This window comes from Neurospora tetrasperma (assembly GCF_000213175.1).
Source record: "Neurospora tetrasperma FGSC 2508 unplaced genomic scaffold NEUTE1scaffold_3, whole genome shotgun sequence".
Lineage (NCBI taxonomy): Eukaryota > Fungi > Ascomycota > Sordariomycetes > Sordariales > Sordariaceae > Neurospora > Neurospora tetrasperma.
Genome location: NW_009799101.1, coordinates 752,341 through 771,116, shown reverse-complemented (window position 1 = coordinate 771,116; position 18,776 = coordinate 752,341). Strand labels below are relative to the sequence as shown.

The 18,776-nt window shown below is 43.7% G+C and overlaps 5 protein-coding genes across 5 annotated transcripts; 1 reads left to right on the top strand and 4 right to left on the bottom strand.

The window, feature by feature from the left end:
* Positions 1 to 318: 318 nt before the first annotated feature.
* On the top strand, positions 319 to 1,320 carry NEUTE1DRAFT_42475 (uncharacterized protein; the record flags this gene model as incomplete). Its single annotated transcript, XM_009852009.1, has 1 exon — positions 319 to 1,320. One exon carries the CDS (start codon positions 319 to 321, stop codon positions 1,318 to 1,320), a length of 1,002 nt encoding a protein of 333 aa, XP_009850311.1.
* A 327-nt stretch (positions 1,321 to 1,647) lies between these two features.
* Positions 1,648 to 3,391, bottom strand: NEUTE1DRAFT_129341 (uncharacterized protein; the record flags this gene model as incomplete). Its single annotated transcript, XM_009852206.1, has 3 exons — positions 1,648 to 3,015; positions 3,203 to 3,312; positions 3,361 to 3,391. The coding sequence occupies 3 exons, from the start codon at positions 3,389 to 3,391 to the stop codon at positions 1,690 to 1,692; spliced, it is 1,467 nt and encodes a 488-aa protein (XP_009850508.1).
* Positions 3,392 to 4,160: 769 nt separating this feature from the next.
* On the bottom strand, positions 4,161 to 5,115 carry NEUTE1DRAFT_62192 (uncharacterized protein; the record flags this gene model as incomplete). Its single annotated transcript, XM_009852205.1, has 2 exons — positions 4,161 to 4,908; positions 4,976 to 5,115. The coding sequence occupies 2 exons, from the start codon at positions 5,075 to 5,077 to the stop codon at positions 4,261 to 4,263; spliced, it is 750 nt and encodes a 249-aa protein (XP_009850507.1).
* A 1,942-nt stretch (positions 5,116 to 7,057) lies between these two features.
* On the bottom strand, positions 7,058 to 10,081 carry NEUTE1DRAFT_80870 (uncharacterized protein; the record flags this gene model as incomplete). Its single annotated transcript, XM_009852204.1, has 6 exons — positions 7,058 to 7,291; positions 7,642 to 7,732; positions 7,842 to 7,988; positions 8,045 to 8,671; positions 9,180 to 9,486; positions 9,546 to 10,081. 6 exons carry the CDS (start codon positions 9,964 to 9,966, stop codon positions 7,058 to 7,060), a joined length of 1,827 nt encoding a protein of 608 aa, XP_009850506.1.
* A 1,103-nt stretch (positions 10,082 to 11,184) lies between these two features.
* Positions 11,185 to 11,751, bottom strand: NEUTE1DRAFT_42041 (uncharacterized protein; the record flags this gene model as incomplete). Its single annotated transcript, XM_009851978.1, has 2 exons — positions 11,185 to 11,418; positions 11,551 to 11,751. Coding segments are annotated over 2 exons (435 nt in total), but the record flags the coding sequence as incomplete, so codon positions are not given.
* Between the last annotated feature and the right edge of the window lie 7,025 nt (positions 11,752 to 18,776).

Genomic DNA, 18,776 nt, shown 5'->3' with positions numbered 1-18,776 from the left:
TAGATAAGGACAACTGTCAGAATTGTAATCAAGTTGCTGTGCTTGATCATCATACATCTAGCGGGGCGATACTCGTTCCGGTTCAACAACCACAATGGATGACTTCTGGAAGAAAAGTTACCTATACGGTGGCTCATGGAATGACTCTGGACTGTTGGACTTCTCGAGACATATAAACGTGCACTATATCCACCAAGCGAAGAGGGAAAAAGAACTGTACCTCGAAACAAAGTCGACACTTGACTTGCCAAGGCACTTACACTTACCATTTGTCACAATCTACATCAAGATACAACATTTACCAACTACATTCACAACATGGCGCCCGCACCAATTCTTGATTCCATCGTTGACACGATTGAGCCCAGGAAGGAGACCCTCCCTCTTCCGGAACCAGCACGTCAACGTCTCCTCAAAGCTGCAATCGACCTGTCCAAGGGTTATCCATACCGCCCATCTGTACCTCTTTACCTTCAAGACGTTTACAAGATTCGCGACGAGGAGCGACTTTACCAGGACGCAGGTGCTCGAGCTGACAAATCAAAGAAGAACCTCTTCTCAGCAGCAACCAAGGTGACCGACTTGACCACACACATCGGGACCGAGATCGAGGGTCTTCAGCTCAAGGACCTCACCCCCCAGCAGCGCGATGAGTTAGCCCTTCTTATTGCCGAGCGGAGCGTCGTCTTCTTCCGTAACCAGGACCTCACTCCCCAGCAACAAAAGGAGCTGGGTGAGTGGTTCGGCGAGGTCGAAGTTCATCCTCAGACTCCCCAAGTCCCTGGTGTCCCAGGCGTGACCGTTATTTGGCCAGACCTCTTCACCCTGGAGAGACCGGCCGACTTCCGTCGTCCTGGCGGTGCCTCAAACTGGCACAGCGATCTCGTTCATGAACGCCAACCGGCGGGTATCACCCACCTGCACAATGATACGGTACCTCCTACCGGCGGAGATACGCTTTGGGCATCTGGTTACAGCGCTTATGAGAAGCTTTCGCCTGAATTTCGCAAGATCATTGATGGCAAGTATGCCGTGTACCGCTCTGCACACCCATACATCGATCGGCAGGACCCCAATGCAGGACCCAAGTACATCGAGCGCACGCATCCGCTTGTGCGAGTTCATCCGGCCACTGGGTGGAAAGCATTGTGGGTGAATCGATCAATGACGGTGCGGATCGTGGGGCTCGATAAGGCCGAGAGCGATGTGATTCTGAACTACTTGTATGATGTCTACGAGAAGAACGTCGACATACAAGTGCGCTTCAAGTGGACACCGGGGACGAGTGCGTTGTGGGACAATAGGTCAGTAATTTCTTGATAGTGTTCATGATGTATGGTAACTTACCGCGAGTAAAACGTCCCAGAATTACCATCCACAACGCCAGCTGGGACTATGGTGGCAAGCACCCCCGTCACGGAACCCGAGTGACGTCTTTGGCTGAGGTCCCTTACTACGATCCAAACGCCCCAACACGGCGCCAAGCGCTAGGGCTGCTGGATGATCAAGAAAGGAGTGACTTGGGAGTGACTGAGTAGGTAGGTTGGAGTCATCAGAGAGTACTTGGAAAGTCCATATTTAGCTCGATGTGAAGGTGTTTCTCCCTGAAAAAGAGCAGATTTAGACCTCCCCTTTCAATCTTCTGGTAATTGAGTTGTGGTATTGGAATGTGAATGATGTACATTCTCTTCAACATAACAACCTAACCTCAACCAGGCTATCCATCCTCATTCGTGGCTTCCCTACCATGTCGGTGATCTCGAGCCTGCCATCGGCGCTCGCAAACAGCTCCTTCCACTGGTCGGTAGATCTTTCTTTAGCGTTGAACAACGATAGCATAGTCAAATCAAGTGCCCTGATCACTGCGTCCTGCGCCTTTGGCACCGAATTTGGCTCTGGCAAAACAATATCGCAGTTGACGATCCTACTTTCCGGCCCCATAGATTCGGCAATCGGTTTCAAGATTCGCTTGCAGTACAAGTCAGACCAATTGTGAAGAATGTTCCTCATGAAGTAAACGGCGGCTCCTCTGGCTGGCTCTGGTTGGGGGTCAAAGAAATTATGCGACACGAACTCGACTCTATCCTTGACTCCCTTACTCTCCATCAATTCCTCGGCCGCGCCTCTCAGATCTTCAAAGTCCTGCACCTGAAACCGCAAATGAGGATGTGCCTGCGCAATAGCAGCAGAGATATGTCCGATGCCACCGCCAACATCAACGACGAGCGCTCTGTTCGGTAGTGTCTCCCAGGGGTAGGCTCGCGCAATGCTTTCCGCCGAGTCGGCGGAGCTACCACCGGAAAAGGCGTCAAGAAATTGTCCAAATTGGACCATGTTTTCCGGGTGTCTCTCTTTGTACCCGAAGAAGGCGTCTCCGAATGCCAGCGAGAAAGCTGTGTCCTGTGGCTCAGGGGAGTCGGGGTACCGCTTGACCATGTCGACGAGCTTGGATACGGCAGGGAGCATCTCGGCATGGCGAAACCAGATGCAGGCGCGCATCTTCTCGTCAGTAGCGAGTGGCTTGGACCAGGCTGAATGGGCGACCAGACCTGGTTCAGGTTCGGCGAAGTAGAAGTTTGCTATGGCCATACGCAGAAAGCGTGGAAGAAGAGCTTCGCTTAAGCCGGTCTTGGAGGCAAGGTGATGGAAAGTGATGGTTCCTTGGAGCGGGACGTTCTGTGGAATCTCGAAATGACACAGGACTTGCATTGCGCCGAGGAGATAGATCTCGTTGAAACAGAAGTGCTTTGTAGTTTCAACTGGCCCGACGGCGAGGGCGTGGAGGGATCTAGTGGCTTCAATGAGAGCAGTGCGTGCCCGTGAGACTTCTTCATTGTCCTCGCAAATTGGCTGCCGGGGGCCATCGGCGGAAAAAGATGGCCATGGAAGTCGCCTGGATTCGATATGCGAAGATAGGAGAGTCGCACTGGACGAGATCTCATCTGCGAGCGTGGTGAGAAGTGAAGTAGAGGTGTCGGCCGGGATGTCAGACGTTGCGACCATCGTATTGAGATTCTACTAATGGAGAGTTGAAAGTTATCTGATGAACGTGCTGGAGATGTCTAGGTATTAACATCATGGCTTCTTGAAAATGGAATTAGTACGCGTGTACAGAGAGCGACGAGAACAAGATCGTGTGACTTCTACAGCAGTTGGAAGAACGGTAACCTGCAAGCAAATGTATGGCTTAGTTGTGGTGTACTTGGTGGAAGAGGATGGCCTGGCAATGGCAGCCTATTGACATGCTTCGGCGATTCACGTCGGGTTTCACATGGTGCGTTGGCTTGAAATGGAGGGAGTCGGTTGGTGACGCTGCCTAGGTAGGTAGGTACCTAGGTATCCATACAGCAATGTGCCTACCGAGTAAATGCAGCCCGCTCCAGCAGGTCATTTTGCACGCGTGCATTTACTGGGTCCTTGCATTTATACCAAAAAAAATACAGATAAACAAATCTCTGGCAATAAATGGTTCGCTACATTTACACTACAGGGACTAGCATTTCATTGCTGTACACGTGTACTATATTACGTACCTATCTAGGTATACATAGGTAGGTAGATTAGCGGGGGCTCGTGAGTCCCGCGGGCTGTAGGGCTGTTAGCGCCTTCTCCAGGTTTCGGGTGGGCCTTTGCGCCTGGGTATGTACACTAGGAGACTAGCTGGACGGGCATTTAGCATCTTCCCCGCCGTCGGGCGCAGCCTTTTCACAATTGTTTGATTACACTTCTTGACTCTCTTCTTCCTTGCCGTCCCTCTGCCTTAGTTTTTGACATGGCGGCCCGGCCTCGAGAGTTGCGACATCTACCAAGCGCACTTCACCAATGGCAGGATCCTGCCCCACCGAGGCTTGGCCCCTACTTTGGCTTGATTCTAGTGTCTCAATCTGATACAAGACAATATGGTAATTATGTGGCGGTGAGATGAGAGGAAGAAATTAGTTGTCTCAGCTCCTACGCGTCTATACTGTAAGGCCAAGGGCCATTCATTGCGAGACTATCAAAACATTCAGGACCGTCACTAATGTTCTGTCCTCTCATCGGCAGTTCCGAGACAGCAGCGAGCTCGGTGTACGTATGTATGCTACTACATGCCGACCACCACGCGTCCTGTCCGTAATCACTAACTCCACGAGTAACATTACACTAACACAATCGTAGATCTCGTGGTACAGAATGACGTTTTATTACAACTATCTACACGACCCATCCGTTGCTCAATCAGCGTTCTTCCCCTATAGGGCGATATTCGGGAATCCACACTCAGGCATACTGCCAGGCACCAACAGTACCGGACGGGAGAGGGTTGATCTTGAGGTTGACAGGAGTGCAGGCGGTCAAGCTAGCCGCGTTCGTCTCGTTTCTTCCCACCAGGTTCCACGCGGTGCCGCCACCGCCAGAGGCCTGAGGAGGGCAAGCAACCCAGCCCCAGCCATTACCGTTCAGATTGACGAAGCCACCACCCTCGTACCCACCGAAGCCCTGGGTTAGGCTGCCCGCAGGAATGTAGGCCGAGTGAGCTTGGGTGTAGTGCATGTTCCAGTCCGGTCCAAGATAGGCTTGCTGTCCGCCGGGAACCATGGTGTCCATGGAGAGGCCACCGTTGCCGGCGAAAAAAGCCGTGATGTTGCCAGGGGGACACGCGGCACCAACCACCTCGACGGGGCAGTAGGTGCTAGTGTTGCCTGCAAGGCTCAAGTGCAGACCGCTGGCAGTCACGGGCTTGCCGTCGATAGGCAAAGTCGGGTTCGACACGCTGAGGGTGAAGGGTGTCCCAGTGTGAGCGGGCAGCAAGCTCAGGACGTTGTTCTCGCACTTGTACATGAACTTGCTATAGCACGCTCCGTTGCAGAAGGAGAGGGGCTCGCCAGCCGTGATGGGGCAGAGGAACTGATCGCTCCAGCAGACGTACTATCACCTACGTGTTAGTCATATGGCTTCCTCCGGCAGCACCCGTGTCTCGACATCCCAGACATACCTGAGCAGGATCGTACTGTGACTGTCCACAGCTACTCAAGGCGTTTACGGCGCTGTCGCCGAAAGCAAGAAGAGCCGCGCTGAGGAGAGTGAGTTTCATCATGGGTAAGATCGATGAGTGAGATTCTGATGATGATTTCGGTTCTACCACCATCGGATACAAAGCAGAGGGCAGCGACCCGACATTTATATCACTAGGCGGTTCACCTGTCTTGCTGGTGTCACTACAGGATCATCAAGATCCTCACCTAGCACCTCAGCCGAGGGCCCATCTTCGCAGCAGCGTGCCCAATGGGTAAAGTCTTTTGGTGGAATGTCTCGTATCGTATTCCGTGGCACCGCTTGGCTGATAGACTAACGTTGGTAGCAGCGATCTCAGGTAACCTTTCCGAGGCCTTGGTCAGCCTCTTTTCTCCATAACCAAGCGCATGATTGGACCACCCAGCACATGTTTCTCCGCGCTGACATCGATCAGCATCGGCCCATGTGGTTAATGTCGTAGTTGTGCAGTTCTCCATCCCGAACAGGCCGATTCTGCACGATTCCACTGGAGGCCCCTGCAGGGTCGACCACCCCAGCTTGTCCGAACGATCATCAGTGACCCCAATAAATGGGAAATCCGGTTATGGTCGCCAGTGGCGACAGATACAGTCTGTTAGTGCGGTTCTTGCAACGGAGGTCTGCAAAATTCACAGAAAAACGGCTGGACAACACCAGTAACAACTGAAAGTTGAATAAAGTAGGTATATACCCGTTCAAAGAGTATCTAGTTAATACGAGCTCCTTCTATTGAATTTGGTGGAATGGTGGTTGAGTTGCGTAGAGTGCGTGTTGAAAACGCGCGCTAACTAACGCCCGGCACCAGGGGTCAACTGTACAGCGCCGTCGGTATGCACGCCGGCCGCCATTGATGGAACCTGAGTAATCCAAGCACCAATCTTTACACCACAGTACCTCACTACACTAGTCGAGTCCTCGTATTCACCAGAGTCATGTGGTCGGCTGAAGCGCTAGTGTGGTGTAGAGAGCATGGGAATAGCCTGGGGGATGATCAAGCCTTCATGATAAGGCCGAATTTCCCTCAGCTTTTCAATCCGGCACCGCACTTCCGTGAGCCTAGACAATTATTTCTACGTATTGTCGTCATGGATAGGCAACCGTCGGAGTTACCCATTCTTCACATTTCACGCTGGTAGAGAGAAACCATCAGCCCATTGTAACGTTGATACTGTCATATAGAATGAGGTCAAGAAGTCATGACTCGCACTACGTCAGAAAGCATACCTCAGCTTGGAGGTGGGGACGTAACAAGCTTCCTCTCCGTGAAGGCCCTAACCCCGGCCATGCCATCGAACAGACCATAGCCACTGCTTCCACCAGTCCCTTTTGGGGCAGAGTTGCCTCGACATACACGGCAGGCCCGTTGATCTGACAAGCACCTGCCCGAACTGCCTCGCAATATCCAATGCTCTGATAAATTCCCTCAAGCAAACGCTTGCACAAAGCAGAAACTCACTATCATGGGTCAGCGCAACTGCTTCCTCATCGAGTTCGAATCCGAAGAGGATCATGACGAAAACCAAACGACTCCGATTCCTTCTTCATGGGGCCTCAGAATGATCTTGTTGGGACCCGTGATTTTAAGGTCACCCGCAAGCAGCTTCGTGCCGTCGCCATGAACCGCTGACTTAACCAGGTCAATGACACGTCTTGCTGGTGCCGGCTTTAAAGGCTGGACTCAAATGGCTTCAACACGATTGTGTTCCCGCAAATGACAGAACGGGCCACCGCTTTTGCCGTGGAAATCACCTATTGATACTTATCAGCGCTTGAAAAATATAACAAGCTCGGGGCAAGCTCCGCATTATTTAGGTACTGGGCCGTTCCAAGGAGCTATTCCAAACACGACACCGACCAGCCGTCTCTCATGAATGCCGTCGTCCAAGGCCGATCCGTCTGGATGATTTCGTCTCGTATCTGAGCGGCCTGACCGGCAATTTCCCTCAGTGTCCCGGCGATGGAGTGAATGTTGATTTTAACCCGTCAACCTGGCGCCGAGGTCTCCTGGGACATTATCTCACTGCTATACTAGTAGCGTAAGTACAACTCGAGTATGTCGGCAGTCTCCAGAAGACCGTCGTTTAGCGGTAGGACCTGTCTTCGACCGTGACCGGTATGCCTCGTAGGCAGTTGTGATGGCAAGACTGTAGTCATCGACAGAGACTGATGCGCACATGTATATGTGCTGACCCGTCATCGGGTTGTTGGCAAGGAAGGTGGCACCGTCCGAGCTCGGTTGGGACAGTCCATTGATGTACTATGTATAGCAGCTGTAGTTGTTCCATGAAGTGGACAGGCCAGGGCTAGGTATGTTCATGAGTTTCGGTCGTCTGTAAATTTGACTGACGTTGCTTGGTCTTTTTACAACTCAGTCAGTAACTGTCTAATTGAGTTGTCTTTAACTTGCAAACACGACGAATCCAGCTGGGAAATCCGGTACCACAACAAGGGTAAAGTCGCTTAAGGCTTGAGTGTCGAACAGGGCCGAATGCTTCATATGGGTATCTGCCTGCAAGAAGAGCTCCCAGCGTAGCACTTGTGACGCCGTCTAAATAACTTCTTCGTCTTTAAAAGTATTGCGCCCCACACAGTTTTCGAGGTCAGTACGTACATCCATGAGAACTTACGCAGAAAGACAAGGTCATGAGCTGGGTGCGATAAGCTTCCTAATGATGCCGAACTCAGAACAGGTAGCGCGCTGTTCTACACAGCGTATATCAATACAATGTGAGACCAGCTGACCAGGGACAGTAGGTAAGATCTCAGCTACCTGACTGACGACCTTGAACGGAGAGCTACACATCTACGTCTGCTTCTTTCCTCGACGCCTCTTCCGCGCCCTTTTCAACTGCCCGATACGGAGCTGTTGCACCCACGATCTGCAATAATCGTGGATGGCCTGTGCCAGTAGTAGGAGCCCAGTGGCCAACACCACAGGGACCGCAATTTTCCAGCTACAGTTTCGAGATTAGCAGAGAAGTGACTAACAGAGGCATGTAGGGTTACTCACAAGTAGTCAATCGAGTGATTTGGCCCGGGAAAGTGTTCAAAGTTTTGACCAAAGTAGCCGGTAAGGAACGTCAGGGGAAGGAAGATGATGGTGACTATCGTAAGTTGCTTCATCGACTCATTTTGTTTTGCCGATATCGTGTTGAAGATGAGATCAATCATGCCCTCAGCCGAGCCCTTCAGCTGGGTCAATGTATCAGTGATCAAGAGGCAGTGATCAAGAACATCTCCAAGATAGATGTAAGTTGTCGGTGTGATGATGACGCCATGACTCGGGTTTTGAAGATTTCTGGTTGCTGCTTCTTGTGACATATTTGTTTTGTGGTCGCGAAGAGCGTTTATGAGAGTAATCACTGGGTTTATAAAGCTCAGCATCTTGTTCATCTCAGTGACGAGAATGTAAAGGCTCTTGGTGTGCTTGATATTGGGCTTGGTAAGCACGTCGAGCTCGAGATCGCCAATAACTTCAGTATAGCACGTGGTCACTGGCATCGCTAGGTCGATGATGGCGTCGATGATAGCCTGGCCAACCATTGAAGCGTCGCAAGACTGCCGGATGATGGTATCCTTGGTTTGGAGACGGCGGATGATGGGAGCCTCGACGTCTTGAGCCGAACACTCGAAGAAACTGATAATAGTGTTATCTTGAGTAACGAACATAGCTACCTGTTCGCAGGCAACGGCAAGATCCCTAGACATTAAGGCTGAGTGTTGTTCCATGTAATGAGTGCGTGGCTCATCCCATCTCGAGTGGTATGTCTGTAGTGTCCGAAGCCCGTGAAGATTTAGATTGCGGAGGGAACTTGGTGAGGAGCCGGTCTGGCCGCGAGGACTAGCTGGTAGATTGGGATTCCCTCTCCCGAGCTTCCGGTCCAGGGAAACATTTCTTGCGCGGGTGTAATATTCTTTCAGGCGGCTATAGAGGTTAGGACCGCCATCGCCACCCAACTCACCATTTCTCCCACTGTTGTTCGCTTTATCGCAATCAACATATTTTGATTCGCTTTCTTGGGCATCTAAGTTCTGTATGCGAACAAGTTTCTGGAGAGTCAAGACAATAAAAACATGAGTTGGGAACCTAATATCTTCGTCAGATCCTGACCGAGTTGATGAAGGGTCCGCACGCATATACACACCATTCGGCTTTGGTTCTGTTGCGCGGGTTCAAAAGATCTTCGATAGCAAGTCGATGCAGGTTCTTGTGCCGACCCAGTAGCTGGATGACATCCCAGCTCAGACCATTGACGCTGATCCAGCGGCATTTGACCCATTCCGGCTGGGGCAGGCTTATAAATGAAGCGAGCGTTTCGTTATTATGCCTATATGTCGCAAGGCGATCGTGTGAGAAGTCGACCACGGTAATATCACATGGTACACTAAGAGTAGGCATCGAGGCATGTCCTCCATCAGCCTTCCTCGGATCCAGCCCTGGTTCTGCGCCAGCTGAAAAGAATCATAATCAGCATGCGACTTGGGAAGCCGGGTGTAGGATATCAGCGTACGGTGCCAGCCAGGCCCACCAACATCAAAGTCCTGGAAGTCGTCAACGGTCTTGAAAATACCAGAGCGAACAGTCGAACGACGGCAGACGTTGGGAAGATCCGCGGTAGATACGGTGGACCGAATGTCCATGCGGACCGGGTTAGTGCCCATTGTGTTGTCAAATGGATAGTATACGTGAGGCCTCGACCATCGGTCGTCACTTAATCTACCACCCTCCCCATCTCCAACCGCTCCTTCCAGGGTCATGGACGGTGCTGGCCGTGGTCCCAGTGCAGCAAAGTCACGGGCGTTGTGATATTTTCCCACATTCGGGATTGCCTCGTTGTTTTCAGCAACAAAATCGTGACTGTGACTGCGACCGTGACCGGCGTAGTTTTGCACCCCGAGGTTATCAACATGACTTGGCGACCTGGATCCCATTGTGCTCCGATAATTTTCAAGAGACAAATCCTCCTATCGCGCTTTTGACCGGAACGATATCAGGTGCAGGGTAGCTGACATGCCGCCGATGGAGAGTACCCACGGTTCGCGAGGAAGGGATGCAAAAAGAGACAAATAAACAGGGGGGTAGCTTGGGGAGGAAGATGCTACTTGTGATAGAGAGCTCGAGTTCCTTGCATAGGCGAGACCTATTGAACCCAACGATGTAGTGATATACTTGATATCCTTTTTTTATCGTGTCTCGAACCAAGGTTTGTTACTTGTAGTTGTATAGGTCTAGTTGTTGCATTGGATCCTAGGAAGTGGCAGATCATCCAACGTCGCGTGGGTTTTTCTTGGCAGTTAGCTCACGAACAAACAAACCAAGCCTTGGAAGCGAAGGGCATAGTAAATAAATATTATACAAATCATAAATATTAGAGAAACCGGTTACACAGCGAGACGAAAAGGACAGATGGAAGATGTATTAAAAATGCTAGAAGGAAAAGGAACAAAAAGAGCAAATAGGAAAAAATTATGGGGCCACCCGGGGATTGAACCCGGGACCTCTCGCAAGAATGCTCAGGATTGAACCCTAAGCGAGAATCATACCACTAGACCAGCGGCCCTGATTGGTTATTGAGATTGTTCTTACAAAAGAAAGCCTATATTCTGTTGAAGTCACTCTCTGCTCGTCGGGGCAGCTGTAATCGCACCTTATTCCACCACAAACTTCCATCCATATACTCATCTCAAAATCTGCAGATCTAAACTAGGCATTATTTCTTGTTCCTAAGCTTTGCCATGGGCGGTGGATTGGGTTGTCCCTAGACACACTACTATTTGTTGCAATCTTGCCCAATTATACTCGAAGCTTTCATCACTTCACAGCCTGTGACCAAGTTCACTCCAGTCATCTACAACTGAAGACCGAGGTAATGCAGCTAACGCAGTGTCGGTCAACAGAGTCCAGTAGCAGGCAATAAAGCAAGACCGGGGCGCGTGCAAAAAGATACACAAATCGAATCATCGAAGCCGTGGCCGATTTGAATATCAAAAACCCGACATAAGTACGCGAACATCGATCGGGTAGATTAGGTACTCTCCAGCTGAGAATTCACGTCTCTAACACAACTACCTCTACGCATCTTCTCCCATGCCTCGAGTCTGGACTTTCGCTCACGGAACATCTTTCAACACTTTCATTCTTATTCTCCCCTACTCCGGCTTTTGACCGTACGCCACCTTCCACCTTACATATCCGTGTATGCTCATATCTTTCAATTCTCTGCGCGCATAAGCAGCAAATACCGCGATCTGCTCCTGTGTCCATCCCAATACATTTGCGAACATATACTGCATGACACCTTCAACATCGGACGAGATCGCCGCGTAATAATAGAGGCCAATTTCCTTTTGCTTCGGGTCCTTTGGCCAGGGCGAGGTAGGCATCTATAACACCCAAATTAGCGTTCAACTTCCGCGTGCCAGTGCAACTGCTATTAGGCACAGTGCAAGGGGCTTATTTTACCGACAAGCCTGTTGGGCCCCGCATTCATGAATGGGGATCAAATATGACCATACCTTGAAATTCTTTACTTCGACGTTTATAAAGCCGGCATCCCTCATCGCCTTCTCCATCAGGCCATTGTCAGCCATCGCCATGATCTTCCCAATTTTCTTGCCCGCCGCATCAAACAATTTACCCCACTGGCCCCATGCAGACTCGGGGAGAACACTGCCATCGTCAGACTTGATCATTGTCGAAAGATCAGAATGCTCGAGTTTGGTAGAAGGTATTTGTAGTAGTTAATTAATATAAAAATTAATTGAATACGACGATTAAACGTATATTAAGGTAGTAAATTGAATAGATACATATAGTATAAATAGGTGTAATATAATTACATACAGCATAGTATAGTGTAAAGTACTAGTGTAAATAGCCATATAAAAAAGAGTAAAAGAAATAACTAAATTAGAGGGGATATCGCGTATATTAAAAAGAAGAAATTTTGCGGGTAAAACCGGGATTTACGATGTCAGGTGTAATTAGTTGAACCGCCCTATTTTTCTGGTGGGGATGCGTACTTGTAAGTTTTTGGTGCGTGTCGGCAAGTTAACGCTAAATAAAGAAGAGGAAGAATTCGATATACTTGACTCCACTAATCAAATACACATGCGGCCGTCTATTATTATTAAATTTACCCTATAGACTATGTGTAAAATACACCACCCCATTGTAGGTTAATTATTATTATACTTATTAGTATTTACGGTTTTAATATTGGATAAATTCCGCTGAGTATTGTCGGAGGTATGTAGTATTAACTATAGTATTCCGAATATTTTGCAATTTAGATTAGGCGCCTTCTAGTATACCGTAGCGGGAGTATAGGGAGCGTGACAAGGTTTATTGAAGTCAACAGGCCTTGTTGTATATTAAGGCCCAATTTCTATAACAAGGCCTATTGATTTTAACAAGCCCTGTTGAGCTGAGGGAGGCTTCTAATTGGTCGGATTTGGGTATAAAATAGCAAAAGCTAAAGACCCCTATAATAACCTTCTAGAAGCTATTATAAGGGTCTTTATCTAGTAACTATTATAGTAGTCTTTTAGGGGGGTTGATGGGGGGGGGGTTCTGGACTTTGACTTTAAAGTCTGGATGTCCGCGTGAAACTTTTCACGCGAAAAAAAGCTGACTCCAATTGGAATCGAACTCACAATCTCAGGAAAGAAAGCGACGATAAGCACTATTGAACCACTAGCTCATTAATTAAAGTAAAGGTTTGATTTCCTTAGCTATATATTGTAAGACGACAACCCTGTCGGGTAGCACCAACCCAATCGGGACGACCTGGGTAACCAGGCGCCACCAGCAGGCAAGCAAATCGGACTAACCTATATCGCCAGGGTATAAAACCCAGGCAGCACATAAACTGTAGGCAGAATAGTTCATCAGACAATTAATACTATTAGATTATTTTATATAACTACGAGCCGTTTATCTTACAATAATATCCAATAAATAATTAATATAAATTATTCATCCCATACTATACCATTAGATTTCCTTTTTGGAAATTATCTCTTTATTAACGAACGCTCCGCCCGGCTACTACACCTCGCTTAAACAAGCTACATACCGGCTTACAGACCGCTATTAACCAACTAATTAATTATTATTATTCATTAATACTATACCCAAAATAGACTTAGCCGACCCGGCGACCATTAGAGATCTACGCTATATATTAAATTTCATTTATCTAAACCCGCATTTCCAATAGGTCGGACGGTTAAACCAATTAAAACGCAAAGCGTTCAACCGAATTATTACAACTCTACCTCCTCCTAACGAAAACTTATCGATTGCCTTATTATTTATAATATAATTAATACGTCGATTACGATAAATTTCCTTATCCTCCTACCTAAATAATTAGACTCTCGATTACTATATCCCAAAACAACTTTTAAATATAGTACTTAAATTAATACTACCGCTATAACCAATCCTTCCTACAATCGAATAAAACGATAAATAGCAGTACAATCAACCGGTTGCTAATTAGCAGCTAATTATTATACTTCTCCCAACTATAATTAAATAAAACGAAAATTAACTAACCGATAACCAACATTTTTATAATAAGCAATCTACTACCTAAAAAACCAATAATAAACCCTCCGCTACCTAAGAACATTCTTACAATAAGCCGAACATTACCTAAAATAACAATTAAAATAATTAAACGCCCGAAGTTATCGACGAATTACTCCTCGAATATAGTATTAATAATAACTACCCGGTTAAACGATAATAACCCCCGCAAATAAAAAAAAATTACCAATTTCAATTATACTAACGAAATCGCCCCCTCCATATTTATAGCCCAACGATTAACCGTTTAAATAATTACTAGTAACTAATATGAAAAAAGATAATCAACTAACTAATAGAGGGGAAACGCCGATTATATCGTTCAAATTCAATACCCGCAATTTTTTCGACTCTACCGATAAACCCTTCTCTTCTCCGGAAATCGACCCCTTCTTTTCTCTAAATATTAACCCCATTATCAACGATTAGGATATACAACGTTCTTATATTAATATAGAAATAGTAATAGGAAATACTATTAAAACCGAACTGCAAAATATACTATATAATATTAGTATAGCAGATATTAGTAATCCGCTGATACTATTCAACTTATATAAATTAAATTTGGCCCAGAATCCTTATAATCGTCAACTATCGGCCGAATCGAATATCCTTATACCCAACGTACTACTAAATACAATAACAAACCTAATTAATTATATAGTTTAATATTTAGCAAATATCGGATTCGAATAAACTTCCCTACTAGCGACAGTAGAGTATCCGTCGATACAATTATTATTATAGTAAATTTAAAATAGAACAGCAATTATAATTCCCTCTAATTTAAATTCGATTTCCCTTAATAAATCGAATAGTATACCGGAAATTATATTAGCGGACTAGGTATAATAGTAGTTATCCCCCGCAAAGATAATAGATACTAGAAAGAGCGAACCAATTAAATTACTAATTATTATTGTAACTAACCCAATTTTATTAATAATTCCTTATAAACTATCCCTAACCGATAATAAACAATCCCTAATAAACCGAACGGTATCCCTAAAGCCTCCTAAAAAGGCACCCAAATGGTAAAATCCCCAAACTCCTTCTTTACCGCCGCAAAATAAATAATAAAGCAAATTAATAACGCCGCTAAGGCCGTTAAAATAGTAAAAAAGGAAAACGCTAACCAAAACTAGACCGTCGTTAACCTACCTTAAATCTATTAAAACCCCGCTCCTAAATATTAATTTCCTTTATCCTTATACCCTTTAATACAAATTACAAAGTCCTCCTAGCGTTATATTCGCGCCCTTACCCCTAAAGCCCTACTTACTAACTAAAACCTCGTTTTCCCCTAACATCTCTAAATTGCCGCCCAAAGATCAATATATAATTAAACTACCCTCTAATTCCTAGTCCTCTATCGAAAGGCAAAAGGTATTATAAATATTACTTTATATACCCCGTAGGCTCTAAATAGCTATTCAACGCCAATAGTAACTAACTAAACAAAGTAATATAAATTCTATCTAATAAATACAAATAATAGTACGGCTACTAATAATGATTAAAATAGTAATTAGTATAACAATTATAGTAAAAGTACTAGTAACAATAATAATAACGCTAGTACAACTAGTAAACTAAAATTATTGGACGCCGACAAAGAACTATACTACATTACACATATAATTAAAACTATAAGTAAGATAAATAACAATAAATTCGAAACTATAGCTAACCGCTTCGCTAATTCCCTTTAATTTACTACGTTTAACGGCTAGAAGATCTTAATAATCGGCTATTTCTAGCCCAATACCAAAGAAAAAAATAGTAATATAAAAAGCGATTATTTTTAAAAGAAAGATAAGATCTATATTACTTCGCTATACCTTTTTGTTGAAACTATTAAAAACAATATAGTTAATAATAATTTTGAAATAAATACTCTTCGAAAGAATCTCTATTAATTATTTATAGGCGGAGCTAAAGTATAGTATATAAACCAACTCAATACAAAGACCCGTATAGCAGTAAAATAGAATCTAAATAGCTAGTACATTACAATTCTTATGCATTAGAAAATACCCCGCACCTAAGTATTAACTAACCTCAACGTATTAGAATATTTGTACAAAGACTATCGTACCGGAAGGCCACCCCGCAATATCGCTATAGAAATCATCCGCTATTCAAAGGAACTTAATAAAAAAAATCGAAGTACATATATAACTCAAATCTACAACTACCTATACCCCGGCCTAAAAGATTTAATTGTCGAACCTGCTAACAATATAACTCTAAATAAATAACTAACTTATTTAAACCGCCGCACCGAAATGCACGGTCTTAAAATTATCAATAACTTGGGAAGTTATAATAATCATTTTAAAAAATAAATACTAAGGGCTAAATTTAATAGCAAGCTCCCGAATATTAAAGCTATTAAAACCGCCAATTTTATAAAGTATAAAGACGTTAAAAAAGACCCAAATATAGCGCTCTAAAGAAGGGATAATTGCCTATATAACTACTTTAGCCTATTTTTTAATTGCAATAATAACTACCAACAATCATCTTTGGCCCCCTCAAACCGCAGCAATCCCGGATATCGCGGATCGTCGTCCGGCGGATATTAAAATAGTTTATAATCGTACTAGGGAGGCTCTTCTTTATATAAATATCGTAGTTTATCGGGAAATAGCTATCGGAGTTTATTGCGCAAGTACAACGGCCCATCGTCTAATTAGCGTAGTAATTTATTCAACCAAAGCTAGCGCCGCTAGAATCGCTTATACCAACGTATTTATTATCAGTATATTAAATTTAAGCTAGAGCGCAATAGTATTTACTCTATCGAAGATAAACGTAAAACTTATTAAAAAATAAACGAACTAAACTCCGAGGGAGAATACCTTAAGGGACAAAGTTTCGAAGAAATTAATTAAAATTATAATTCGGGAGAGGAAGAAGTTTTCTTAACTATCGACTCGTCGACCGGAGGCAACGCATTAATAAACATCCCTACTAGTACTACTAAATCTAATATTAATTCCGGTTCTACTTATCTATTATCGCACAACATAAATCGCCGAACGTATAGAAATTATAACGAAATTTTTCCTATACATAGTAAAATATTTACTTATATTTATACTAATTTATATACCAATCCAAAGCCACCAGGCTCGGGACCCCTACCCAACTAATTTAAACTTCGTTGATCGCCTCCGCAATTTTAAAACGATTAAAATCATAACTCGGTAGGTTTTATAATAAATAGTATTAAATATAATAAAATAGACGAAGCTTTTAGAGCGGTAGAACGGGTAAATCAAAATCTATTAAATCCTTTAATTAACCTTATATAATATAACTATCTCCGCATAAATATCCGCCTATAGCCTGAGGGCAATAAATACTCTATTTATATTAATACTGGGTACTCTAATATTTTAATCGATGAATAATAATTCGATAAGAATCCGAATATTCAATTCAATAATTTGGAAACAAAATCTTTTAATATTATAAATAATTGTATAATCCTTATTAGACGACCGATATTCGACTTATTTATTGAAGAAACTATTAGTAATCGCCCGGTATAATAAACCTTTACACTAACCACTTAAGTTACTAAACAATTAGCCGCTAGATTATTATTAGGAATATAATAGACCCAGCCCAATTAAATCGTTATTAACTCTTTAAAGAGTTCTATACGAATCCTAATATATAGTAATATAATTATCGCAACTAATTGTACAATAAAGCCAATTCGCCGAAGAGTATTAGCAACCTACAATATAGTCATTCCACCGCACTCTAAATATTTCATTCCTATTAACTTCGCTTATATTACCAACAAATCGCCAACAGGCGTATCTAAAAAGTATATTTTCGAAGCTAAGTATCCTTAAGCCCGAAATTACCTTCTTTATACTAAAACCCCTAAATTCGTTAATATTATTACTACTACCAATAAACTAATATATATCTATCGCTCCTAAAGAATAGGCATTATTAAAAACTTTAATAATAATAGCTACCGAACTATCTCTTTTATTTAAACCTAAGTATTATTAGCCGTAGTAAGGGTATAACCCGGCGAAGAATTCGCATTTATAATAGAATTCGAAAATATTATACTTACCCCTAATACGAGGATTATACGCGACGAACCCGACGAAACGACTAGCAATATCCCCAATTACAAACTAACTAAGGAAAACACGTTGAGGCTTCTCCGCAAATTATCTAAACGAAGCCCATCGCTCAATATCGGCAAAAATAAAAATATCCCGGAAATCGAATCTATCTACAGTGTAAAAATATACAACTATAACGCTATTTACGCATAACGCATTAAAATATTACTAAATAAATATAATATTTATAATAGCCGTAGTATAATAAAAATAGATAAGGGCGATATACTCCGGGTCGACCTCATCGAGAACTAATATAAGCAAAAGGTCTTATCTAAACTATACCAACTCGGGGTCTAAAACCGCCAACTTCTCAATAAAATATTAGATAAAATATAAAATAATAGCAAATTCAAATAGATATATAGAGTAACGCCATTTAGCTATCCCTACCTCGTCGTTTAGCGTACTATTAATAATATCCGTAAGGGTCGTATTATAATTAACTTACAACCGTTAAATTATATAATTATCAGCGACTTATACCCTCTACCAACCTAGAATTCCATTATCGCCCGAATAAAGAGCAAGAACTTTATTAATTACTTTAACGGCTCGGCGTTCTTCCACTAAATTAGCGTCTACCTACCCCACCGAAATAGAATAATCCTAATTAATCTGAAAGGATTAGAGCAATCGAGTATCGCATTAATAGGCTACAAGAATTCGCTAATTTATATATAATACTTTATCAATTATAAACTTTATCTATATTATATATTCGCAACAGGGTATATCAATAATATTATTATATTTAGCAATACAACTAAAGATCATTTTAAATACCTAAAAATAATCTTTAAACTTTTTCAAGAAATCAACCTCAATATTATACTAAAGAAATTATTCGTTACTTGTTTATCTATTTATCTACTTAATTATTGTATAAAGGCCTAAGTATAACTACTATTACTAAATATACTACAGCTATTCGAAATATCTAATAATTAATTAATTTAGCGTTATTAGAATACTATATCGGA